The following is a 27377-nucleotide window of genomic DNA, read 5'->3' as shown; positions in this document are numbered from 1 at the left end:
GCAAACCTCATTCCTTGGAAGAACATCCCCAGAACCAGCTGTACCAGGCTGTAACACTCAACTTGCATTTCCATAAACAAGAGACTTTGCAACGTCTGTCCTAAGGAGAGGCCCCGATGTGATTCAGTCCCAAACTTTCCCACCAGTAAAGCCATGTAATTGGGCAGGGGACCAAGTGTGAAGGAAACAAGGTAGGTGGTATTACACAGAGGAAAGAGGGAACACACAGCTGCTAAAAGGGTGAACAGAAAATCATTTATCTAAATAGAATAATAGAAATGAACAAAACCTTTTAAAAACAATCACAAGATTTACAAATAAATTGGTACAAATAAATAGGTATTGTAAATCTACAACATTTGAATTATAAACGCGTCCGTTATGACAGCTTGTGAAGTTTGTGCACGTGACCTGTGTTTAGTTTTCCATTGATGTCACTGCTCAGATGCATGAAATGTACGCTGTGGTACAGTGGGTACAGCTGAGGAGGATGGAAATCAGACAATTACGTTAGGCCCAAGGCAATGTTGGTAACTGTACCATAACACTGGGAAGGGCCATATTCGGAGCCTAGATGGGCAGCTTCCATTGCAGATAGAGTCTGCAGTAAAAGTTGAGGAGTAGAGGCCATCAGTCTGGGACCAAGAAGGTGATCTGGCTTGTGTGTGGATGAGGACAGAAGCTCTGGTCTCAGCCATATGCTACCACTGCATAGGAAGGAGACCCAACCACCATAAAACCACTTCTGCGGTAACGCATGGAGACAGAAGCACTGCCTCCATCCACCTCCCAAATACGGGCCATCAGGAATGAGTGGGTAAGGCAATGAAGGAAGCTGTGTAAAAGCAGCAATATGGGTGGGTTTTTTCCTTTTAAACAAAAAGATACCACCACCCTCTCACCCGATAAGGAACAGCAGAACACTAGGCTCAATGGATGAGGGGCTTCAAAACAGTGTCTTAGTCACAAATGATATACTAACATAGAGACATATGTACATAATAAATAATATAAAATAAAGCATATACATTTGTGGACTCAAAGGACTGCAGAAATAAGAAAAGTCAGTAGGTTGATGAGACTCTTCACAGTAGACCTGACATGGGGAGTCGTGAGTCAGAAGCTAGGGGGCTCTCCAGGGAATGAGTCTTCGCTTCCCTTGGTTCTAGAGGTCTGGGACCCCAGCAGTTTCTATGTGAGAAACCTGAGTCTCCAAGAAGAGCAGGCACTCAGGTCTGTCAGGCCCCTTTGATAGTTATCTTTTGGGCGACTCGAAGAATCCAGCCCCAGAAGCAAATCCGCATGGATCACATGTGAGCAACATCAGAACATACCCTTCTAAGTGAAACTGGACAGAACCCCGAAACATCGTCATCTGAAAATGCTGACCCATATCTCTCCCACCTTCCAGCTGTGTATATAAAACGCTAGAACCTGACTCTTGCAGTTTTTGCTTCAAGTACTGCCTGGCATCCCCTCAAAAAGCATTTCAGACTGCAGCTGAGGTGTCTCAGTGGCTCTGGAATAAAAAGGTTGCATGAGCTGTGTCAGCCACAGGGAGCTAAGAAGCAAAGGTGCTCACTTTAGCTGCAGTGTATGGACTGCTCCCTCTGCCTGACTGAGGTGGCCATGGGGCTGCAGCATGACTGGGGACACTCCAGAAAGAAAACCAGTAAATCATTGATTCCAGGAGGAGACCCAAGATTAGTACCAGCAGCGCAGCCTTGGAGCACTGTTCATCCTTCAACTAGAAGCAAATGAAGCTCAAGTTCATCTTCTCATCAGCCACTCAAGCACGGAAGGAAATGGCCCTGAGGTATACAAGTCCACTGCGTAGGTTCTGCATTTGATAAATTTGTATGGGAAAAACTTCCAAATCCTCCCACTGTCACTTCTATATTCACCTCAAAATTCCTCCAAATTCTGGGCTAGCCTACAACTTACCCAGTTATCCTTGTTGGACAGAAGCACCACAAGCCTATGGCCCAGAAAGGAAGCAAACATAGCCCAGGAAAGAGCCTGGTCCCTCAGAAAAAAGGGGGTGCATACTGGTACCTAAGTAACTAAAGAGCCATCAGTCCTTCAGAAGGAAAGCAGAGGAATCATGCCAAGCCACAGGGGTTTAAGACTACATGGTGTCTGAAGAAGCCACCCTCTCATCTTGCTCTTTAGTCCAGGGGACAAGGTGTGTGTACATTGTGCCAGTCCAGAGAGTTAATCTGCTTGGGTCCATCCCGGGAGACCTCATACCCTGGGTCCAGGCACAGTGACTGTGGCAGATCTCTGATAACCTTAAGAGAAGGACAGGCTAAGTCACCCAGCACCTCCTTGGCTTTGCTCCTTGACCCAAATAATTTGCGGGCTGAAGTTCATGGTCCCTGTGTAACTCAAAATCCTGTTGCTCCACTTTCTAATGCGTTTGGATCTACCATGTTTTCCTAGACTTGGAAAAACTGGTCCTTTAGCTGCACAGAACTGGGGATGGCAAGGTGACTTTTCACAGTTAGTGTTCCGTATCAGTGTGAAGTTCTGCATTGAACGCCTGCACACGTTTCTTGGAATAACATGAGAAACTTAGTTGTGGTTCAGCTCCCTTCACGTGAGGTCAACTATGCCCACAGAGAGTATGAAACAGGCGGCACCTTCAAATTAGGATCCAAAGTTCAAGCTAGTTGACTAGCACCCCAATACTCATGTATAAATGTCAGGATTCTGTTTTCCTAAGGCGTTATTAGAGGTTGAACTTGTGTGACGGACGGACAAAGGGCAGTAAATGAAGGACCCTCATTAACAGTGACAGTGTCCCAGCAATGTCTGCCCACAGGGCATCTAGTTATAGGTGCTGTTCTGTCCTCTGGCTGGCAGCAGAGGAACGGGCAGGCCCACAGCAACCAGAACTAACAAGGCCTGAGTCTGCTTTGCCTGGACCCTCCCTTCCACATACAGCACATACAGCAGCTCAGGAGGGATTACAGGTAGGGGCTACAAAGGAAGAGCCCTAAACCTGGCCACTCTACTACTTGCCAGTCTCTCTTGGCTGGGAAGTCCATGGGGTGAGGCCAGAGATGGTATGTGCCATTCATAGCCAAGATCCACTCTGAAGGGCAAAGAGCCAGTGTTTCCTTCTGTTGTCTCAGGAGTTGGCTTGGGAGGGGGAGACTTGGAAAAATTGTTCACTCAGATGCAAACCCTGTTTGAAGATTGAGGTGTCTCCCCAGCAGCTCAAACTATGGCCAGGTCACCTTTGTGCACTCGGGGATGAGGGAGGAACTATTCTGAGTCCCTGGTTATAGAAGTAAGTAGTCAATGGTAATTAGTTCATTAATCAGAAATTAACACAGAGCTGGCAGGCCATAGCCTCTATCTTTGAGAACCCCACTCCTCGGCTTTGAAGAGAACTCTACAGTTAGCAGCCGCAGCAGGTGGTGACTGATGCTCTCCCAGCTTCCTAGAGTCACCCACCTCTAGGATCCATGAGAGAGGACGACCAAGGTGCTTCTCTCCCCGAGGCTCCTTCCAGCAGCAAGGCTGACAGAGGCAGCTATGCACCACGCCTGAGGGGCTGACAGAGTGGGGGCTTGGCTCTCCAGGCCTCAGGGAGGAGGCCAGCCAGACACTTGGTGGTGGAAAGGCCCTGACCTGGCCACACCCAGAGAGCTCACATCACATATTATGCTCCTTAGAAAACTGATTTTTTTTTTTGGCTTGGAAGTTTGAAAGGGGGGTACTCACAGCGTGGGGTTCCCCATGGTAGTAACTTCATTCCAAGGTGGCAGGCCAGGTGCCAGTAGCAGGTCACTCAGCTCCTTTAAAGGCCACTCTCAATGACCCTCCACTAAGTGTGTCTGCCTTTCTCAACCAGAACACTCCAGGACCACCGCCCAACACTCAGTGGACATGGCACAGAGGCCCATGCCGAGGTCTGCAGGTGTGGCAGTGACAGAGCGCCTGCCAAGTATGCACATGGCCCCATGTGGGTTCCAGTCCTAGTGTGCACACGCACAGAGTTTTCAGTCATCAGCAATTCATCAAAAGATCAACCCACCATGCCGCCCGCCCAGAGTCCACCCTGGGGTTAGCAGACCTCCTACCTGAAGGAGGAGGCTGATGCCAAGCCTGAGGGTTTCCTGTTGCAGGAAGCCCAGGCACACGAAGGCTCTCTTCTTTAGCAGTGACCAGGGTGATGAGAATCCCACTGAACACTATGGCCAGGAGTTCATTTGAGTGTATGAGCACTGCCAGCAAATGCAAGTGAGGGACCACTTAAGCCACTGGAGCAGAGCCTGCTGACGTGAATTTCACAACACATGGTAAAGTTTGTATTAAAGTAAGACGGAGACACACATGAAATCGTCACAGCACACATTTGGTCTCTGAATCCATTCGGGGTTAAACTGGCTCTGGCTGTATGGGCGGCTCTCTGGCACTGGCCACATCTGAAGCAGGAGGCACCTTTGGGCAGGGTCACTGCCACTTCTGAGACCCAGAGGCCAGGGACAACATGCTAGGGGCACTTGGCTCTATGGGAGGAAGGGTATTCCATTAAAAACATGGGATCAGAAATGTCTGGGCGCACTGTCAGCCTCCTGCCCCAACCCCACCCGCCCCATTCAGATAATACACGAATTCCAGAGGAGAGAGCACTCCTGTCGCCGCCACACCACGTGTTCATTAGGAAGCCCCATGGAAGTTTCCATTTGGCACCTGCAGCAGCTTGGGTTAGCAAGAGTGAGGGGTGAGGAGGTGAGGGTGTGGTTAGCTGATGGCCCAGCCCACCCCAGGTTACAGGAATGGGGGATGAAGCCATTGCCTCCTGCCAATCATAAACCATAGGTTTAAAATTCATTAACATTCATTTTGGTGATAAAAATTCCTTAGGGTGGGTGAAAATCACATTCCCAAGCAAACGTTAACCCTTCCTGAGGGAAAGGGACTTGGTTAGACATATGTTCAAAAGGACGCTACGTGCAGAGAGGGCACCTGCAGCTTCTGCCGACACCCACAGTGACGACAGACTTGGCACGTTTTGCAGTGACAGGATTTTCTTCATTCATCCTTCAAGTTCGACAGCGACACCCACCGGGCACGGAGGAAAGGTATTCCTCCTAGGGATGGCCAAGGAAGGCCACTAAAGGGACAAGTCCATCCTGTCAGGGTCACATGGTGGGGCTACAGCAGAGTTAGCTCAGAAAGACCAACTTCAAACTCTGCAAAAGACACTTAAAAACAAAAACATGATCTCTTGGAAAAAAAATAAATGCAACGATTTTTAAATTCATGCAAATTGAGGGATGAAAGAAACGATAAAAGGTTCTGAAAAAATAAACATGATTCTATTTGGGCGGAAGAAGTTTGTCTCTGAATTCTTGAAAGCCATGCCCCAGCTGTGGATGTCACGTGTCCGGTTTCCATCCCTCCCCAAGCCGTCCTCCGCAGCTTCCAGGGAAGGGGGCAAAGTCTTTGGTCTCAATGCTGTAGGACGCAGCATGGCAGACAAGCTCACACTAGTGGAAGTCACGGTCAGACCGAGTCCAGGAGGGCAGGACAAGGGGGCCCGAGGGGCCCTAGATGGCGCCTTCACTGTGCAGGCTGTGGTTGGCCTTATTGTGTGACACACAGTTCTGTTCATTGAGCAAGTTGGCCGTCTCGTCTGGCAAGCCGTCATGCATCTCCGTAAGAGTCAATTCAATTTTAGTGTTTTCACTGTCTGAAGACTGAGGCGTTTTGTCCATCCGGGACGCCATCAAGGCATTTTGGTATTGCTGTCTGGAGATCTGAGGCCAGAAGAGGACACAGAAAACAAACCGAGAGAACTTACTTTTAGGTTCTCTTGTCTCTTAACACTGTATCACACACCGAATACCCCAAAAGGCTTTTGCTCTAGAAGAGAATCATCCTTGAGTAGAAACCGAGCCACTCTGTGAAGTTCAAGTTGATTCCAGAGATCCAGCCAGCTCGCACCACTGGAACCATTTCTACATCTTGCCTCTTACATTCAGAGACAAGAAAAATGGAGATCAGCTTCCACCAGCTAAAGCCGCTTGGGTCTCGGAAAGATGTCTAATTCGGGCTAAGACAAGACCCCATGTCCAGGGCAGAGGCAACCTCAGTGCTTTGCAGGGGAAGCAGAGAGTCACCAGCCACAGGCTCCAGAGAGCTGGACATGGCTTCCTCCCATCTGCTCCAGCTCCCTGCCATGGCCACGTTTGCTTTGGCTGCTCATGGGATGGAACCGAGATCAGTGTGTTCCTCAACCTGTGCTGGGCCCAGAAGAGGAAGGCGGGTGTTTTGAGAGCAAAGGGGAGGCTGTCAGGGAAGTGGCCATACCTGCCAGATCCAGCCACACAGCCCTCCCCACTCACCTTGACGAACTGTAGGTCGGAGAGGGCTCGCACTGAGTAATCGGGGATGTAGACTTGTAGGAATGAAGAGCTGAGCTGGTTGTTGCTGCTCCCCAAGGTGGGTGTCATGGCATCAATCCGGTCGCTCCGACTGAGAGAGTCCGAGTGATTCAGGCCGCAGGGGCGAGGAGGTGACTTATTTTCACCTAGGAAAGGGAAGAAAAGCAGTCTTTACTGCGCTGTAGGAAGAGCTGCTGGAGAAGGCTCGCTCCAATGAGAAGCAATCGCACGAGCACCCACGTGTCTTTCCCGCAGGTGCGTGCAGCTCAGCTGGGACAGACCAGGGTATAAAGGCCAACACTCTGTTGCTGGGAACCCGCCTTCCAGGGGACATCACTAGGTACAGATGAGGCTGAGGGTCAGGCCCAGGACACAGATGCTACCTGGTGCTAACAAGGGCCATGAAAGGCTCTTCATTATCCTTCCAAGAGCCAAAAGAAATTATTAAAGTCCCTCTGTCTCCTTTGCCTCTTAGCCATCAGCCAGCTCAGGTATGCCATCACGCTATGTGACAGGAAACCCTTGAGAGGCCTGCCTCAGTGTCTTGGTGATCCGGGTTTCTGCAGTGAGCTCCTTGGAGCAAGCATTCAGAAAGATCGAAGGGAGAAGGGTAGGAGAACCCAAGTGTTGTCAAAGATTCCTTAAAGCTTTTAAAAAAACGCGTATGGCTATTTTGCCTGTAGTGTATGTATTACATCTAGTGCCCAGAAGAGGGTGCTGGATCCCCGGAACTGGTATTTTTAGCTGCCATACGGTACCAGAATTGAACCTGAATCCCTCTGGAAAAGCAACAAAGTGCTCTGAGCCACTAAGCCGACTCTGCAGCCCCCATTCCTTGTAGCTTTAATAATGAAGTGTGTTAAAAATAAAACACCAGTTGGGTGTGGCAGCACACCGCCTTTGATCCCAGCACTGGAGAGGCAGGTGTATGGATCTCTAAGTTTGAGGCCAGCCTTGTCTACAGAGGGAGTTCCAGGCCAGCCAGGGCTACACAAAGAAACCCTGTCTCAAAAAACCAAACCAAACCAACCAATCAACCAACCAACCAACCAACCAACCAAATACTAACTAAAGCCCACGCCCTCGCTGAGGCGGCCTCTTCTATCCCACCCTTCCAACCATCTGCTCACATTAGATGGGCTCTGAATAACAGAATGCCACAAGAGTAAAGGGGACCCATGTTCCCATCTTCCAAAGCCCCCAGAAAAGAGCCAGCCTATGGCAGGTCCTGCCTTCCAACTATCAAAGTCTGCCACTGTGGCCATGTCTGCCTCCTACTTCAAGTGGCAGGCTTATCAGTGCCACTGAGCAACTTGAAACCAGCCTGAAGAGCCTGAAGTGCCATGTTCCGCTAGTGTCCCTCTCTTTACAGTAGGACTAAAACCCTCACCACCGAGCCCATTTGGGAACTCCCCTTAGGGCTTCCAGGCCACATCTCCCTCTTCCAGCAGATCTGTCACAGCTCACAGTGCTGGCTTCCCACAAGTCAGCATCTGGTTCAATAGTGCCCCCTACTGTCCCTGCCACCTCCAGAGAGAAGGGCGTGGTAATAGCCAGAGCTTTACACTTAGAGCAGAACTTTGAACAGGTGACCCAACTCTGCCCAACTTCAGAGTCGTTTCTGTGAACTGCACAGTGGTACCCAGCTCACGGAAGATACAGCGCTGAGCACAGCCTCACGCCCAGTGAGTGCTGGATAGAGGTTGATGGGCTCCCCTTTCTCCTGTTAGCCTCTCATCACCATGCTCCGGGATCAAGCCTTTCTACACAATGATGTCACCTAGTATGACAGATCTCTCTTTTGAACAAAGAATCCCAGGACTGTACCTCTAAATTTCAACCACAGATCATGTTTCTGCACATATTTTTGTTTAATATATTTAGTATTTTTTCTGAACGGACTTTATGCTTCTGTGGGTCTACAAACAAAGCTTCCAATGTAAAGAACAAGATATCCTTATTAAAATACAGTGTAAAAGTCAAACCGACATCATTATTTTAAAGATATTATGAAAGTAAAATTAAAAATTGAGGGGTTTGTTTAGTTGTATGAAGACATTTTGAAAAGGTTATTAAGAAAGAGTAGTTGATATGAAGCTGTCTTTTCTATGAGTGTGTATGTATGTTGTTGTTGAGATTAGGTCTCCCACTATGTAGACCAGGCTGGCCTGGAGCTCACTATGTAAACCAGGCTGGCTTGGAGCTCACTTCGTAGACCAGGCTGACCTGGAACTCAGAGACCCACCTACCTATTTCTCTCCTGAATGCTGTCCACATAGATTTTTAAAACAGTGTTTAATTCTACGGTTTCACGGTATTAACGGCAAGGCACCCAGTAGGCTCACTGCTTCTTGGCTAGACCCCCAGGTGGCGGTCAGAGCCTGGGTTCTTCTGGACTCCCAGTTAGTGAACACTGGATTCTGGTTGGCTTGTTGGACCCGTGTGTGCGTGTGTGCGCGAGTGTGTGTGTGTGTGTGCGCTCATGCACACACATGCATGCATGCACACATCATGGACCTGTTGTTTTGCCCGTCATCGCAGCCACAGTCTGGAGAAGCCGCCCATTTCCCATATTCATCCTATAGAGCCATGGGCCTGTCCTGATTGGCTGGGAGCACACCCTATGGCTTTAATACAGTGCTCAGCATCTAAGGACAATATTAAAATCTTAGCACCAAGTAAAGAAAGAGTGGCCAGTGGCACTAAGCCTCCTTGACAGGAAAGCAGCAAACCTTGAGAAACAACTGCACCGCCTGTGTTTCCAACAGACTCACGCTCAACTTTTGCTCACAAAACATAGTTAATTATAAGTTTAATTATATTTAAAGCTAATATAAAGTTATTGTAAAAAGAGGGAAGTCATGGACCCTTGTGACAGTTTGGGACAATCTGCAATGGGTCAGAGAGATTTCATGGGTTTTCTGTGGTTGTTTGCTGCTTTTCAGCGAGAGCTGTGTGTTTTCTCAAGAAGCCCTGGAAGTTTCTCTGACGAACAGGGATCTGGGCTCTGCTCACTATTCTAAGACCTGAGCAGAATGGCTGTCTGAAGGACACACAGTGTTCAATCCCAAGTGTGATCAAAACCAGCAGGCAGGAGCTGCCTCACTCAGCAAGCGCGTGCTGCTCCAGGGTGTAGCTCATTCTGGTCCTAGCCTCTGGCCGAAAGCCCTGGCCCGGCTGTGGAGACAGGGGCAACACTGGGTTTGACTTAATCACAGCTCCTTTTCCTTCTAGGAATCTCACGGAACCTTCTCTACAGTTAACCGTGCTGGGCCCTAATGCAGTTCCCAAACAGAGCAGTGGGGCTGTCTGAGTTCTGACAGTCCTGCTTGTGTACTCTGGATGTCCCACTGAGTGGTTCATATCCAAATTTGGGTTCATATTTTGCTATCAAATTTGTATTTCACAGTTTTATGACAGCAATGAAGATGAGACATCAATTTGCTGGGCTTGGTGGCATCCAATCATAACCAACCATAACTTGGGAGGTAGAGACTGGAAGATAGTGAGTTCAAGGTCATCTTCAGATACATAGAAATTTCAAGTTTGAGGCCAGCCTGGGCTACAACAGACCTCATCTCAAAAACAAGGTAAAACAAAATCAAAACCTTTTGAGCTGGACATGGGGGGATACCCCCTAATCCCAGCAGTCAGGAGGCAGAGGCAGGTGGGGCCCTGTGTGGTGAGATCTGCTGCTCTACACTGTCAGTCTCCAGGACAGCCAGGGCTAAGACCTTACCTCAAACCCAAACAAAAAACCCCTCTCAGTATTGGTTTACTTTGGTTTTCTGACTTTTTGCTTCAGTTCATCTTATCTATCCTACCCAGGAATCCTTTCTTTTGACACAGACTAGCAGGCAGAATAATGAACTGGGCCTCCTCTGCAAGGAGGCAGAGAAGGGGCTGGACCTGCAATGCCGGGACCCTGGAGGCAGGCAGGCTGTCTACCCTGCCCAGATGAAGCAGGCAGAGTAAACACCTCCAATGCTACAGAGACGGCAAAACTCGGATGACGTAATGGGCCTTGACTCATCGACTTCAGTGCCCCTGAAACAGCAGGCAAACAGCAAGCGTGAGGGAAGAACTGGAGATAGATGGAAGTTCGCGTGCCCCGCTCATCGGCCTGAGTAAATTAGCTCAGTGAGTAGCTTATGCTCGGATATGCCAAACTCGAAGAGAGTGCGCGTGTGTGCCTGCGTGTACGTGCGTGCGTGCGTAAGTATGCATGTATCTTCATGTTTGGTGTGTGTATGTGTATGTGGAGGCCAAAGGTCAACCTTGGGTGTCCCTCAGGAGCTGTCCACTTTGTTTAGACAGTGTCACTCACTGGGACCTGGGGCCCACTGATTGGCTCATCCGGCTGCCAGTCAGCTCAGGGTTCCACCTCCCCAGAATGGGGATCAAAACCACAGGTCACTAGGCTTGGCTTTGGGAGCTGGAGGTCGATCGGGTCTCCTTCCCCTTGCAGGCAGCATTTCAGCAACTGACCCGTGTTTTGAGCCTGTTGAGGTTTTGAAGTCAGGGTTTTACCCTGTAGCCATTCTGGCCTCAAACTCACTATGTAGCCAAGCTGTTCTTGAACACGTGTCAATCTTCGATTTTAGCCTTCTAAACACAGAGATTAGAGGTGTGGGCCACAGCAGACTTATGGAGACATTGATCAATTTCCGTCTAACATAGGCCTTGGCTCCTCCAAGTACCAGCGTTCCAGAGCTTGACTGAAGTTGGACTGTACGTACATTGCGTCAGTCAGATTGAAAACTCAAGCCGTATGGGGAAAAGGCCATACAGGAAAGTGGTGCCCAACGTGGTCTCTGGCAACCTTTCTTTCTTTGAGATAGGATCTTACTACATTAACCCTCAACTCTCCTGCCTCAGCTCCTGAGTGCTGGAATATGGATAGGTGTGCACCACAACAAGCTCGATCAAGGCTAAGCAATTTTAATTAAAGAAAGATTAAGACTTTTCTTTGTGGTGGCTGGCGCGTTAGCCTGGCCATGCTCTCCTGCAGGGAGGTAATCGGCTGCGGGGTAGGAATGTGCACGGCTGATACCAAACAAGGGCAAGACCCCGGGCAGCAGGGCCATCTGCCTGAGGAGGGAGATTCCCAGTCAGCTCACAGGGGAGAGAGTAACCCCAAATCATGGTGAGGGAGGGCCTTTTCTCACTTGCCAAGAAAAGTTCATGTCTCCCAAGATTTTGTCCAAATGGATCCTGGGAAATGAAAGCAGTCTAGACTTGGGCTCCGAGTCCCTTGGGTCCTGCAAACTCCACATCTCAGAACATGCTGAAGACCTGTGAGGTCCAGGCGGTGAGATGGGATGAGGACTAGGCACAGGCTAGTCACCACAGAGGCTTTCCCTATTCCCGTCCGTCACCAAGGTCCTGGCCCAGAGGTCCTTTCCAGCCCTCGGTGGCTTATGATTCCCTGGACACCTCATCTTAGGCAGCAACCCTAGTGTTAGGGCTAGCAGGAAGCTGGGGACGGCGCCGTGTGGCCCTGGTGGGCAGGTTTCCCCCAGGGTTAAGGCAGGCACTCGATCAATGGATCGGATTATGAGGAAGGAAGCATGCAGAGTTACCTGGAGAGCCCGCAGCTAACACCTCTGTCCTGCTGACAACAAAGGTGCGAGACAGGGACAAAGGAACTGGAAAATGGAGAAAAACAGGGTGAGACCGCATCGAAAGGCAGAGACAGATCTTCACATCCAAGGGACTGCAGTGGACGCTGTCTCACTAACATGAGCATTCGACCCGGGAAGTACCAAAGCCCGGGTGCTGTTATATAAAAGGAAGGGACACAAATGACTTTCCCAGAACATTATGCCACTGGGAAGAATCTCGTCCTTGTGCTCTTCTCTGGAAAGTTCTTAAACCCCCAACACCCCATTGAGGTTCACACTCCAAAACAAGCTGTTCTCATGTCTGAGTCACAGTTAGCCAGTAAGGCTGGAGGCTCAGCTGGTGGGGGCTCTGGGAAGAGGCCACGCGGGCACTGCAGCGCTCGCTCACCGTGCAGCCCAGCCCCTGATTACCCAACTCTCTGGGATTATTGGTTTCATAATTTTGGCTTGATATTTTGAATTGCTTGGGATGGCTGCAGATTTCAAAACAGAGGCGAATGTGTAGAATGCCATGCTCAGACTGCCTGAGAATGGCAGACAAAGGTTGGGCTTGGCACTGCTCACTCTGATGGGGGACTAGCCTGTGGCAGGGAAAACCCCAAGGGTAGGCCACGAAGGACCTTCCCACATGTCCCAACGATGGTGGGTTTTAATTTACTCCTTTGTTTCAAGACAAGGTCTCAACCTACAGCCCAGGCTGGCCTGGAACTTGTTATGTAGGCCATGCTGGCCTTAACCTGACAGCAGTCCCCTGCCTGTTTCCCGTTTCCCTAGTGAACAGCTGACTTTCCATTATTTGGGTGCGTGCACACACCATAGCACATATGTGGGAGTCCGTCTCCCTTTCCAACGTGTGCAGCTTAGGGATGACCCTCGACATACCTTCACCTGCTGATGCCATCCTCTTGACCAGACACAGGCAGGTGCTATCGTACTGTTCTGAGGGCACATCTCAATGAACACACAGACCCCAGACTGGAGGAGCTTTTGAAATGAATGACAGGAGCTTTCTGGTGCAGGGCCAGCTTTGCTGTCCTTTGTTGTCATGTTTTGATTGGTTTGAGAGGTCTCTTGTGGCCTAGGGTTAACCTCAAAATCACTACATAGCTCAGGCTAGCCTTACACCCCTGGTCCTCCCACCTCCTTCCCAAGGGCTGGAACTAGTGGTGTGGCCTAGTGGTGTGGCCTTTACTCCCAGTCTTTTACTGTCTTTTTCCTTAACTCTGGTTCAATATGGGCGAGGCTAGTGTTTAGGTCTAAATAGCCAGCGATCAGCAAAAATGTATTCTCTCATTTCTCTTCAGAGCTGCCTTAACAGGGGTCTGTTAACCTGGGCTAATTTGAGGCATATAGTCCCACAATGGTCACAATAATACTACCTTTCTGTGACATATTTCTTCTGTGGGTCTGTTCTCATCACCAGTTTTTACACTTTGGAGACAAAGGTCTGTATAGACCTGGCTGGTTTAGAGTTCACAGAGTAGACCACACCGACCCTGAACTTATAGAAATTAATTCACTGGCCTCTACTTTATATTTTAAGGGTTACAATACACCATTGTCCTGGTTATTGTGGGACACCAAGGGCCTTTTCTCAATGTGACACAACCTGCATCCTGAGCTGTGACCCACGTCTTTCCATGCCCAGTTATGAAGCTCCCCCCCCCCCAGTGTCGCCAAGCAGTGGAGATGAAGCTCACTTTCTAACACAACAAAGACCTTGGTCTGGGGCCCACGCAGGTGCACACGCAGGGACAAAGTTCCTTAGGACAGCAAAGCCTGCGCAAGGGAGTGAGGACTTTTGACAGCTCGCTGGCTTCCTAACACTCCCAGCCTTATGCCCATCACATGGTTGGGGGGATAGTAGAGGAGACAAATTCACAAAGACAAACTTGCCTGAAGTCCTCTATCGCTGTCAATTTTTTTCAGTCTGACAGCCTTCCTTTAAGATGTGACTGGCTTGGGCTTTGTAAAGGTTTCCGTGGACAGTGTCCTTTTGTATTTTGGCCACCAGGTGTCACCACAGCACCTCTGTTTACCTGCCTGACCTACTCCTGCTCAGGGAAGGCAAGAGATGGTGCCTAGATCCAGAGGGATTGGAAGCAAAACTGAGTGCTGACACCGCTGCAGACACCTCAGAATCTCAGGGAGCTCGTTCAATCCCCGTGGCAAAACCGCGCACCACAAGCAGCCAGCTTTCTAGACAAACAGTAGTAGCAAACTCCCTCATCCTCAGGAAGAAAGATGCAATGGGAAATCCCCAGAAGGGCTACTCTGTATGCCTCAAACTTTCTGAGTGGAAACCAGGAGACACTTCCCAAGATATGCAGGAGCGAAACAGATACAAGGCTTCCAGAAGCATTAAACTTCTAGAAAGCTCTAAAGCTAACCGGCAACTCAGCAGTGCACACACCCACCAGAGGACATGCAGGGTTCACAGAGCCCCTAGCAGGAGCCAGCCTGCGGATGGTTAACCTAAGGGCCAGCTTCCCTTGGTTTACAATCACCATGGGAACACGCTTCTGGTACATCTCTGAGAGTACTTCCCAGAAGGTGAATGGAAGACACACTCTTGAGTGTGGGATACCCTCCACAGGCCGGGGTCCTGGACTGATTTAAAGAGTGCAGCCCTCATCTCTTCCTGTGAACCCAGTGTCACCAGCTGCCTCACTCTGTCACCATAGCCTAGGGTGGGCTTAGTGCTCAGTGATCAGATGGGGGAGCAGCAAGTACAGCACACAGCAGGGATGGGAAGAAAGGAAGCGCGGCCACACATAAGCACAACCCCGGGCTGAGGAGGACAAAGGCAACCCACTACATCCTGTGTCCATACAAGGGAGGGGGACCTCTGGGGACAGAGATTCAGAGGAGGATGCTTTCTCTCTCTCACTAGGGCCCTTAATGTTCTGTCTCTCCTGGTGTGCTCAGTTGTGTCCACTGTGTGGAGACCTATGAAGGGGTAACCCAGAGAGGGGTGCAACTTCCATCTCTAGGGTACCTGTGAACCATGCTGGGTGCAGGGTGGGGACTGAGGGTGAGGGCTGTGCCTTCCTGAAACAGAGTCCTGCCTGTGCTAGCAGGCGGGGACCACTCACCTGGAGAGGCTGTGAGGGCCATCACACCGTAGTATGAAAACGCACTGGCTTCAAACTTCATGCCTTCTTTCCCAGCTTCTACCTCCACCTTTCCCTGTGGGAAGAGAAGGGAGTGACTTCAGTTCTACTGCACAGAGAGGTAGTCCTCCCTGGGTTTGCCCACGCTCCTCTCCAACGATCCTAAGAAAGACGAGCTCTGGGAGAAAAAGGGTGGGCATCTTCATCTCAACTAGAAACCTGCCTTTGGCTGGACCTCTGGAAGTAACAATACAAGGGTCAGTATCTGTGGGCTCACTTAACTTTTCCCCATGTCCCCAAGCTCTTCTTGGTAAGAAGAACTGGTGGGCCAAATACCGAGGAGGCTCTCAGTGAAGCCTGACTCAGGAGGGGCCAGGGCTGAGGAGGGGCAGGCTCAAGGGTCAGATAGCTGACCCTTCTCCAAGCCTAGTGTCCTGACACCTTGCCCAACTCCTGGGGCGAGTGCTAAGCGGAAGCAGCCCTAGAACGTCTCCTTCCATCAGAAAAACTCCTCTGCACTTCTGCTCTTCTAGCCTGAGACCACTCATCTTCCATCACCTCTGTCCCTGCGGCCGTGGGCATCCATCAGCTTCAGAGGACGCACTCAGCAGCCTGTTCCAGGCCACTGAAATGACCAGGGACAGGTCAGTGTGGCGGGGTCCCCATCCCCCAGAACACAAGGGGCAAACCAGCAAGTTACAACTTGCTAGAAAGGAACCATTAAACCAGGCACAGCGGCATGTTCCTGTAATGTCAGGACGTGGGAGGCAGAGGCAGGAGGATCAGAAACATGACCAGTCCAACTCTATGAGGCTATCAAAGAGAGGACAGGGGAGAGAGGAGAAAGGGGAGAAGAGAAGATTGGTGGGCAGCTAACACTGCAACACCGCACCACACTTTAAAATTCACTAATTCCACAGCATTGAGAGGCAGACACAGCTGATCCCTCTTACAAGTTGGGATAGAGGAACTAGAAAAAGCCAGTGACCTAAAAGCAGCTCTCAACACGTGCCACCCAGTGACCATGAACCACATGGATCACCTCCCTAGAGTGCATTAAATTCTAGACTATGAAGCCCCTCTTTTGCACGCCACATCTGCAGAAAAAAACACTTCCGCATCTCTTTAGGCAAGGGAAATACTAGCCAGACGGGCCCCAGTCCACTCTGGCTATGAGAAAGGCGCTTACAATACGTACTGTTTTTCCATGTGTGGTGCTTGCTGCTCCAACCCTGCCCCTCATGTCCACCAGGCAAGTACTCTACTACTCGGCTGCACCCCCAGCACCTAAACCCATAATTTAAAGCAGCCTGCCAAGGAGCAAGAGTGAAAGCCATGCAGCCAGGCCCTACCCGGGGATGCCGCAAGCCCTGAGGAGGTGCATTCCGGTGTGTGGGAGTTGACACAGGAAACTAGAGGGCTTCACAAGCCATGAAGAAGAGACAAGAACTTGGGAGGTATGGCCAGGCATGGCAGCACATGCCTATAGGCCTACAAGGCAGAGGTAGGAAAATCGCTACAAGCTCAAGGCCAGACTGGTCTACAAAACAAAGTTTCAGGCCAACCTGGGCTACATAGAGAGACCCTATCTAAAAAAAATGTTCTCAAAACTGGAGGCCGAGGAAAGGCCCAGTTGATAAATGCTTGCCAACCAAGCGTGAGTACACAAGTTTGGATCTCCAGCACCATGTGAGAGATATGTGCCTGCCACATCTAAAACCTTCTTGCTTGGTGGCGATGGATACAGGTGGCTCTTTAGAGCCCACTGGCCAGTCATTTTAGCCAATCAATGACTCAAAAGATATGGTGGAAAGCAGTAATAAACATTTCTCTGGTCACCACAGGCACCAGCATGCGTGTGCCCGGGCATGTGCACACAGACAAGCACCCGTTTACTTCCTGTTCTGGCACAAGGACTCTCTTTCCGGAGAAGTCTATGGATGGGCAGGATCTGGCTGACCCACTGGGATGAAGGAAGGTCCAATCCAGGTTGACAGCAGACAGGCGTCCAGGCCTGCACTGACACGCAAGTGCACAGAGCTGGGATAAGGGCAGTTTTGAAGAGGACGTGGGTTCAGGAAGTTAGCACAGACCAGACTAGTATGGCTGTGCTGAGGAAACCCTCAGGGAAGGAAGGTACCATAACTTGGTGAAGCAATCAGGGAGGGAAATGGGAGGGAGCTGCAGGAAGCCGTTCTGACAGAAGTGTGTGCTTGAGTGACTGGATGATAGGAAACCAGAAGGCTGAGGAATGATAATTTCCAGTCAGGACCGGGTCTTCTGCAGAGAGTCCAGTGGCTGAGGAGAAGGAAGAAGGCTTACAGTGATCTGAGCTGGACCGGGAGATGCACAGGTGATGGGAAGGGTGGTCAGGGAAAGAGACGAGAGACAGAGACCAGCCTGCCGTCTATGACTGAAGGGACAAGGAAAGCTAAGAACCAGAAAGGGGGCTGACGGAAAAGTCTCTCCAAAGACACCAGGCAAGGGAGGGTTTCCTGGCACAGGTGCAGTTGGCAGTGATGGCCACCATAGGAATTTGATGGGAGCACAAGGATTCTAACAGGGACTGGGCCAGCAGGAGCAACTCTACTCAGAAGTCAGTCGGGAGGAGCAGCTGCAGGAAGGCCTCCCAGGACCAGAGGTGACTTTCAAAGTTGGTGTGGAAGCAGTGTGGAGAATAGGGTGCTAGGCACAGGGGTTGCCAGGGAGGGCTTTTTGAGGAGTGGGCCCTCAAAGAGAGAAAGCGAGAGAAGCAAGTGGTGGCAGAACAGAGGTAGAATTTACAGAAGGGAAAGGTGGAAGTGCTCAGTGGCATAGTGCTGTGACATTCTCATCCTCAAGAGCCTTGGGGTGCACAGCACCCACATGTGCCACTTTTAAAGATGGCTGTCACACATCTCTCTACGGAACTGTGCAGAGCTGACTCACAACCGCATAGTGGCTTCTCTGTCCAGTGCATGTGCTGTTCTCACAGACCACACAGTCTGTGTGTTCCAGGTCTCTGCGAGTGGCTGTGAGTTCCCACTTTGTGATGAACCTTTCCAGCCAAAAGGGTAAGCAGTGCCCTAGCCAGAGCCAGACTGGAAACAAGCCCGGGGACAGCCTCTCAGGAGGGAGGCCGGCCGATAACCCGACAGGAGTCTGTGCTGCGCTGGGAGCCTCACCCAGTAACCTCAAAAACACAGGGTTCTACAGACTGGTCCACCTCCCATGCGCAGGCACTCTGGGTTATCAGTATGAGGTGAGAGGACAAGAAGCTCGTTAGGTAATTTCAGGAATATTGGAGGTTTGGAGTCTCATTTTCTGGCTTTTGTGAACAATGACCGAAGATATGGAAACTGAGTTTTGGTCTCAAAGACTCCCACAAAGGCACAGGGGCTGGGTCTGCTGACTAACAAAAGATGTCTAGAGAGATATTCCACACCCACACCCAGGACCCCAGCCATCCCTTAAGTACTTCAGGGGAGGCAACAGGCGGGGTAGGAAGGGCTACCTACTCCCCACTTGGATGCCAAGGAGTCTCAACCGTCAGTGCACTGAGGACACGCTGGGCTGTGGCGCCCACGTGCTTGGGTTCTCAGAAGTGGCAACAGATAAGAACCACCAGGTTTTTATTTCATTATCTACTGTTGCCGTCACTGCAGAAAAGACCACATATTTTAACGGGCCCTACGATGTAGAAAATATAGTCTCAAAATAGGAAACATGCCTCGAACTGAACATGAAAAGTTACATGGAAATGTCCTGCCACCATCCCCCTCTCCTCCCTTCCATCCAACCACTGACCGGGCCACAACAGCAGTGCGCAGGCGCAGGCGCAGGCGCAGGCACAGGTGCCATTTCCAAATTTACAGCAGATTAAAAGGGAAGGCGGGAAGTGGGAGGGAGACAGGACTCTGGAGGAGTCTGGCGGGTAGTGAGCATGGTTAAAACAGTGCACACACTGAATTCCTCCACAGACAAGTACACACACACACACACACACACACACACACACACACACACACACACACACACACAAAGATGGCTCGGCACAAGCAAGTTTGATCCCCAGGATCCTTAGCTGGAGGGAGAGAATGGACTCCTGCAGGAGTGTGAGGGACCTACACATACACACACACAGATGCGTGCATGTGCGTGCACGCACACACACACACACACAGATGCGTGCATGTGCGTGCACGCACACACACACACACATGCACACATATATACACACACATGCTAAGAAGTAACACATGAGAATAAAATCCCAGCAGAGAGCTGGATTCAGCAGTGTGGAGCATCTGTTGCTCTTGCAGAGGACCCAGGTTTAGTTCCCAGCACCTCCAGGGCAGCTCATAACCATCCATAACTCCAGTTCCAGGGCATCTGAGTCCCTCTTCTGACCTCCAAGGTCACCAGGTGTACACACAGTGCACAGCAGATGCAGGCAAAACACTTATACACATAAAGGTTTAAAAAAATCTAAGATAAGCACTAAAATCTCAACAGATAAAAGGACTCCCACGGTCCCAGCACTGGCTAATTCCCCATTTGCTAGAGTTTAAGGCTCCTGGGCCCCCTCTGCAGAGGGACGCTTTTCTGACAGGCAGGTTCTGGGGACACCAGGAACATCTGTTCAGTTGAGTGTCAGTAGTTCCAAATAACCTCACTGGGGTGAGATTAGGGCCATCCCTATAGGGTAATGGCTTAGAGAATCAAGCCACTGCCTCCCCATACAACTTTTCCATATAGGAAAGAGTCTACATAATTGATTTTACTTTTGAACTACTCATAAGCTTACTCTATAAAATTATTTACAAACCAGAACAGGATGTGATGGGCTGCAGGCTTTCTCAGAGGAGCTGGGGCGGTAACCAGACAGGCTGGGAAGGAGGCCTACCTGGATATGCTGGTATGCCACTATAATCCCGACTCAGGAGGCAGAGACAGGAAGATCATGAGTTCAAGGCCAACCAGGCTACATAGCAAGGCCCTGTCTAAAAACAATTCCCAGTACCAGTTTTTAAGAGGTTCTGGAAGGAGGTGTCATGCCGGCGCAAGGCTGGCTTCCTAAGTAAGAACTCAGTCACAGAGTCCTGCTTCTTAAGGCAATCGCTGCTTTCTTTCTTCTAAGTGCCTAGTGTGCTAGTGAGCCAGCGCCTCTGGGATCACAGTCAGATGGGATGCTGTCCGAGTCAGTATGGCCCAATAACCCATATTAGTAGATAATCTTGTGGTTACTGTGGCTGGGTACTTCCTGTGTTGCAGTCACAAAACCACCACCGGGGCTTGCTATCAGATTGCAGATAGCAGGCTGGGGGTGCAGCTTTCCTGGCATACACAAAGCCTGGAGGTTGATCTGCATAAAGCCAGGCACATGCCTGTAAAGCCAGCACTTAGGAGGCATCGATAGTTCCAATGATACTCAACTGAACAGCGTACCCAAGGCCAGCCTGGGCCGTATGAGATCTCATCAAAGATAAAAAGGGGGAAGGAAAGAGAAAATGGAAAGGAAGCCAGGCCAAGTGGGTGCCAAAAGCACAAACATGGTGTCTCCTGGCCATGCCACTCAGAGACGCCTGTCTATTCCTGTGTGACCATGTCACTTGCATGCTTTCTAGTCATGGCTTTCTATCGGGTGGCTGTACACGGGAGCCTGAGATTCTGCAAGTTTACTTCATAAATGGATACTTTGAAAGATGGTGGCTAATATTAATTTATACATGTGTTCAGTCATCTGGTTTCCTATAATCATATTGGTGTACAAGTGGTACAACTCAAATCCTAGTGGCTAAGCTCAATCCTGCACCAACTGGGAGCTTGTGACAAGACCCTGCGTGATTCGGGTGCATGTCAGGGTCTGAGAAGCCCTGAGCAGGAGAGAACAGAAGAGAGACAGTCCCAGAGACGGCTTAGGCACATCTACTACAGGTCAAATAGCAGTGGCATGCACCGGAAGAACATTCGGAGTTGTTCAAATGCAGCCAAAGACCAGAGAGGTTAGAATTAAATGCTAGTCTGAGAAGGGAGTAAAATCTACTATAGAGCAAACATGGCCTTCAAATCTGTATCATAAGCTTTAAAAGATATGGTGGAGAGTTGAAGAGGAAGAGGAAAAGGAAGGAAAGGGCATTTGCACACGAAGTGGGCAAGAGCAATGCCAGGGAATGTTCCTGTCCACTAACACCCGGCAAAAGTGTGGCCCAGGCTTTCTGTTTCCTGTGCTTGTTTAGGACTGCCCAAGTGTGCCCTGTGCTGGGGACAGCAGTGCTCATTTGCATATGTAGGTTATATTACTTCCTGGAGAACCAATAACACACATCCACGGCATACAGGACAGCGATCTAGTCTAGCCTGCCTTTCGGTAAGAGAAACCATATCTAGCAGTTACTGTTACTGTGCATGTAAAATTAGAAACTTGTTAGATTTATTGATGGATATGGATATATTGTCTGTATGTGCACCATGTGGTTGCCACAGAGGCCAGAAGAGGGCATTTGTCCCCTAGAACTGGAGTTAGGGGTATTTGTGAGCTGCCAGGTGGGTTTTGGGAACCAAACCTGGGTCCTCTGCAGAAGCAACAAGAGCTCTAACTGCTGAGCCTTGATGGACTGTTGTGCACGCTTTTCAGTTCTTTACTACATATTTCCCTCCCGCCATCAACTCAAACTTAATCAGACGTGTGAGCAATTTCTCCTAGTTTACAGTGGGTTTGTATATACTTTCATGGATAATGCTGTAAACAGTGATTTATGTGTAAGACTGAATTTAAGAAATATAGTCTATTTATACATGCCTCTTCTGTCTACTATTTGTCGTTTTTTATTTTATTTAAAAAATTACATTATATATTAGGTGGTGGTGGTGCATGTTTTTAATTCCAGTACTCAGGGGGCAGAGGCAAGCAGATCTCTGTGAGTTTGAGGCCAGCCTGGTCTACAGAGTTCGTTCCGGAACAGTCAGGGCTGCGCAGAGAAACCCTGTCTCAAAACACCAAACTAACAAACAAATCCCACTATTTACCTGTTTATTTGTAGGGAGTGCATGCCACAGGGCACACACAGAAAACAGGGTCCACTCTTTCTCTTCCACCAGGCAGACCCCAGGGATTCCAACTCAGGCCATCATATTTAGTGACAGGCACTAATCCCACTGAACCATCACGGTGGCCCTATGGTTTGTTTTACAGAGTAGATTTTTTTTTTTTGGCTAAAGTCAAAAGATCATAGTTTTCTTTTATATGTGGAAGCAGACAAAAACACAACCTGAAGTCCCACAGGCTGACAGGGAAGGAGAATAGAAGGAGTAAGGCCAGAGGGAGCCCCTTGAGGAGGGAAGTGATGTGTTGGAAAACCCAGACCTGGACAGATAACTTGAGCTAACAATTTGTAATAACAAAAATAAAGAGAGAAGCTGGGGAAATGGCTTAGTGGGGTAAAACACATGCCAGCAAACATGTGGACTGGGGTTTGAATTCCCAAACCAGCATAAAAGCCAGTGCAGCTGTACACATCTGTAACCTGGGCAAGGTGTGGGAGTGAGGGTCAGAGCAGTGAATCCCAGAGCTCTGTGGAGAAGTTTCTGTGAAAGAGCAGGGGGGTTCTTCTTCTACACAAATGACAATGTACCATATTCACTGACTGAGCTTTCCAATTATGAATTTATTCCAAGTGTATGCATTAAAGTGTTTAACGCTACTTCAAGCTGGAAACACAGCTTAATTCCATAGTTCTAAGACTTTCTCTTCTAATGAGGCAGGGCCACACATCATTCAGGCTGGCCTCAAATCCGATATGTAGTTCAGGGTGACCTGGAACTTCTGAGGCTGCCTTGATTTCCTCAGTGTAGGAGCCACCAGTGTGCATTACCCACTTGAGCAGCGCTAAGATTAAACCTATGTCTATATTCCCAGTACTTGGGTGGTAAAGGCAGGAGGATCGGGAGTTCAAGGTCACCCTCATCTACATATCAGGTATGGGGTCAGCCTGACAATCCATGATACCCTGCCTCAGGAAAGCAAAACGAACCCTCTGAAAAGTGTGTTCTCTGGCTTCTGTGTTTGACTATCTCTATCTACTAATTTTATCTTACTGGTTATGTAATTTAAAATTGTCATCCAGTTGTTCTTGGTGTGCTGGTGGAAAAACACTACCATCACAAATTATGTGCCTTGGGGGCCCAGGAGGTAAAGGCACGTGCCACAACACCGGAGGACTATGGTTGGATTCTGGAACCAACATGGTAGAGGAGAACAGACTCCCAAGGTTGACCTCTGACCTCTACATGCTCACCACGGCACATGAAGAGCAGACTCACACACACAGACTCACACACACTCTCACACACTCACACACACTCTCTCTCACACACACACACACTCACACTCTCACACTCACACTCTCACACACACACACTCACACTCTCTCTCACACACACACAGTTAAGAAGGCAAGCCGGCTCGCTCATGCCAGGCCTCCTCAGAGCAGACTTGGATGTGGGCAGCACAGAGTGAGTCCTGACCTGCAGAATGAGGACGAAGTAGTCTACGGGCTTGTTCCGCTGGTAGAGGTAGCATTCGGGGGCTTTCTTGTTCTTCTCGTCGTACTTCAGTTCCTGGATGACATTGGGGTGCTTTAGCAGCCTTAGGAGGATCTTCTCTGACATCTGGGATGGGCTAAATGCTTCTACTTCTATAGACACAAACACAACTTGACATTACACTTCAGAGAAGGGCGCAGGCCACACTAGCAACTGAGGCGCTCAGACCAGAAGAATACTTGGCGACAGAAAGATACAACACATGTGAACCAGACTTCCGTTTGGTGAGCCACTGGGTCAGATTACCTGGGAGAAATTACAATAGCGGAACAGTCACGGCTGGCCCTTCTCAACCTTTCCTTTCTACCTGCCCTTGGTTTCTGCCCCACACAGTGCCCTATATTTCTGATTGATGGAAATGACTAGCAGACCCCCTCCTTGAGGGCCAGGATACCCTTAACTCAAGCCACAACAGTCTGACTGTCACCACCAGCCATGGGAGGAAGACACTGTCGAGAAGCATGGAGGGTGGGTTAGGACAGGTGCATAGACCCAGGCTTCAACAACCTCCTGCTCTCCCACACCGCTCTCCTGAGGAATTCTAGGGACCACAGAGGGAGAGATTCAGAATGGAAGCAAGGCCGTGCACACATCAACATGCACTCTGACTTGCCAGTGATAAAGTAACGGTGGTCAGCACCGACAAAGACAATCACTTCGTTTAAAACAATGGAAAAGATGTGGGCTCCAGGTTGCTGTCCTAAGTGTGGACTTTATGGTAACACTGAGTTTTAAGTGTGGTTCTTCCACAAGGAGCAACAACAGTACCAGAATAGGAAGATAATAATAGCAAACTATTTTAAACTTATTTTTAAATTAGATGCTATATACAAAAGCTACAAATTCTGGATTCACATATGTGACTTTTTTTTAATTGTAAGACAGTACATTGCAGGGAATTTGGAAAATACAGAAAAATAAAATAAAAATCGTCTGCAAGCTGACTTCTTAGACAGCCATTCAGAGCAATTTGGTGAGTATTTCTTTCCAGTGCTTTGCCTAGGCTTGTGTGCTTGTGTACCCTGTGTGCGTGTACACACAGAACCACAAGTGTGGTCTTGGCATATGCATACTCTGATATCCAGGGGCCTGGGGGGTGGGGTCCTACTACACAGGAAGTCATGGACACAGTCCCATATCATAAATGTGAACAGAGCACGTCCATGTGTCTGATGGTAGGTGACATCCTGCCTCACATTGATGGCCTTTCAGAGCACACGTACACACATACTGCACTTGGGCAAAGCCTACTGGCCGGTCCTGGAAACAGATGTCTTCTAAAGCCTCTAGGGGTTTCCAGACTTGACTCACACTCTCCCTGGCCAACAGAGCCCCTTACAGGGCTGTCTGGGGATGTGAGAAGGTTAACCAGTCTCTTAGGTCTTTCAGCCTTGACCACTTGGAAGCAGTCAGTGCTGGCTGGGCTGGTGGCTATAACCGTGTGAACGCTTGCCTCTGGGTAGGGCCCAAGTTAACAATCTGACTTGAAGAAGCCACCAAGAAGTCCAGGCCCAACTCGGTAAATCTTTCCTTTTATCGGAACCATAAGAGATAAGGATTTCATTCTGTGTGTCTGTTTTTCTTCCATGTAAGTCTTGGCACCTGCGTTACCACTGGTGTGCGACTGTTCTTCCAAGGCAAGCTGAAGAGAGAATTACTCAAGTGTCCAATCAAACGAGGTGACGCCCGGCTTGCACTGTCAGCCTACTCCGCCAGCTGGCTCGCCGTGCGGCTTAGCTGGAGGAGATGACCTGGCCTACCGTACACATGCAGTGTGGCACTAACGTTCGTCCTTACCTTTCAGACCAATTTTAAGTTACTGGTCCACCCCTGGCAAATGTCTCAGAGGGTTCATGCCGACACTGAACACAGGAGAGGAGAGAATTTAAAGAGAACAAAACAAAACAGAACAAAAACAAAAAAGAAACAAAACACAAAGTGGCATTACTTGTCACCCCATTCCCCAGCCTCCACCCCCAGCCCCCCAGTCAGTGTGGTGAGGAAGGCTCCAGGGCCTGCAGATCGCATATAGTGATAAGTGCACTTGCCTGTTGCTAGGAAACGGTGCATGGCCAGGAGAAGCTGCGGTGATATTTTAACCTTCGTCTCGCTGTCCGTCTGCTTAAAGGCAGAGAAATCTTGCTTTCTTTCACGGTGGGCCACTTTCTTCTTTGTTCTGTTGTCGGCTGAGGTGGGAATGGGGAAAGAGAAATCAAAATCAGGGCTCTTTATTGATGAAAAGACAAACACACTGTTTCCAAAGGTGCAGGGACCTCATGGAGGTCTCACAGAATGGACAGAGAGCATGGCCTCTCCTGGGTCTGCAGCTGCCTTAGAGAGCTCCTCTGAGATATGATTCGGCAGACAGACAAACCCCTTAGGAGCACAGAGTCACCCGAGGAAGACCTGCCACAGGGAGGGACAAGGTCTCTGCAGGTAGGGCCTCTCTGCCTCAGGGGAAAGAAAACAAAGACACAAGCAAGACTCCCGAGAAGGCCACTCCAGGATCACCCTGCTCGTCACTCTGCTACACTCCTGCCCCAGACTGTGTGGTGTTCGAGGTCAGGCAGACATGAGGGTGATCAGGGAGGAATGAGCCAGCCTCCTCTGGAAAAGGCCAAAGAGGAAATACTCAGACTCAGGCTTTTGTTGCCGACTCCAAGCTGCTTCTCTGCAAAAGCAGCGTGCGTAAATGATCGAGCACAGCAACACTTAACGGAAATTTCACCTTTTGTTTAATTTCTACAGATCACAGAGTTTTTCTGTTGATTTTTCTCGGTCCTTAAAAGTCCCGAGCAGCCACTCTTGCCTTGTAGGCCATATGAACTCGGGCAGCGGAAACCCGTACACTATGATTTGCCAACCCCTGACCTCAGGGAATCCCCTACAAAGGCATTTTTCAGGATAAAGTGCTGAGAAAGAAAAAGCTAGCGTGACCAGCTTCCACTTCCAGCACTTAGGACGAAGGAGAACCACATGGTCAAATGCAGCTTAGGCTGCAGCATCAAACTGTCTCAGCACCCTGCCCCCACAGTAAAAGAAAACAGAAAAACAAACAAGCCAAGGGCATGGCCCCAGTTGCCTGCTCTGCCGTGAGAGTCCGTATTACCAGCTCTTGTCCAGGGTGAGACATCAATGACTAGGGGCTTCTATGCTTCTATCTCAAACTATTTTGAAGATCAGAAAGTGTAAGTCAATAGGACACTTAGAAAAGGCTCTTTAATGGCAAGTGCTGTTTCCTGGCTGACCTTTCACCTAGATTGATAGTAATCCTGAAGCCACAAATTCAGCATTTCATACCAAGAGGTCATGTCACATAACTCTTCTCCATGAAATGAGTCCCTCCCTGAGAGCTTAGTAAACATTTAGTAACATTTCCATTGAAAAAAAAAAAGAATCTAAGATTCCATAAACAGTTAAATTGTCTTCCCAAAGGCAAGGACTACCTCAGGGAAAACAGATATATTCAGATAGATATATGTTCAATCTGAATGAAAGGGGGCCGGTGATACGGCCCAGTGGGTGAACTTGCCCCCAAAGTTTAGCAACCTGAGGTGATCCTAAGAACCCACATAAAGACTGCACTTGCATCAATCGTATAGGGTCATGGAAGGATGAAAAGGACATAAACGAACAACAATATTCTCTACTAGGAC

At 49.4% G+C, this 27377-nt stretch overlaps 1 protein-coding gene across 2 annotated transcripts in view; it reads right to left on the bottom strand.

The window, feature by feature from the left end:
* Positions 1-233: 233 nt before the first annotated feature.
* The window catches only part of Cnnm2 (cyclin and CBS domain divalent metal cation transport mediator 2), a 122233-nt gene continuing 95089 nt past the window's right edge, over positions 234-27377 (bottom strand). Inside the window, 6 exon segments of one of the 2 annotated variants that reach the window (NM_001011942.1) lie at positions 5025-5774; positions 6363-6547; positions 11984-12049; positions 15121-15214; positions 23644-23813; positions 25770-25907. In NM_001011942.1, coding sequence (NP_001011942.1) covers positions 5565-5774; positions 6363-6547; positions 11984-12049; positions 15121-15214; positions 23644-23813; positions 25770-25907 — 863 coding nt within the window. In that variant the 3' untranslated portion in view covers positions 5025-5564. 2 annotated transcript variants of the gene reach the window in all.

The sequence above is a fragment of the Rattus norvegicus genome, chromosome 1, assembly GCF_021556685.1.
Source record: "Rattus norvegicus strain SHRSP/BbbUtx chromosome 1, alternate assembly SHRSP_T2T, whole genome shotgun sequence".
Taxonomy (NCBI): Eukaryota; Metazoa; Chordata; class Mammalia; order Rodentia; family Muridae; genus Rattus; species Rattus norvegicus.
The sequence above is the reverse complement of the archived record's forward strand: the minus strand, read 5'-3'. Positions and strand labels throughout refer to the sequence as shown.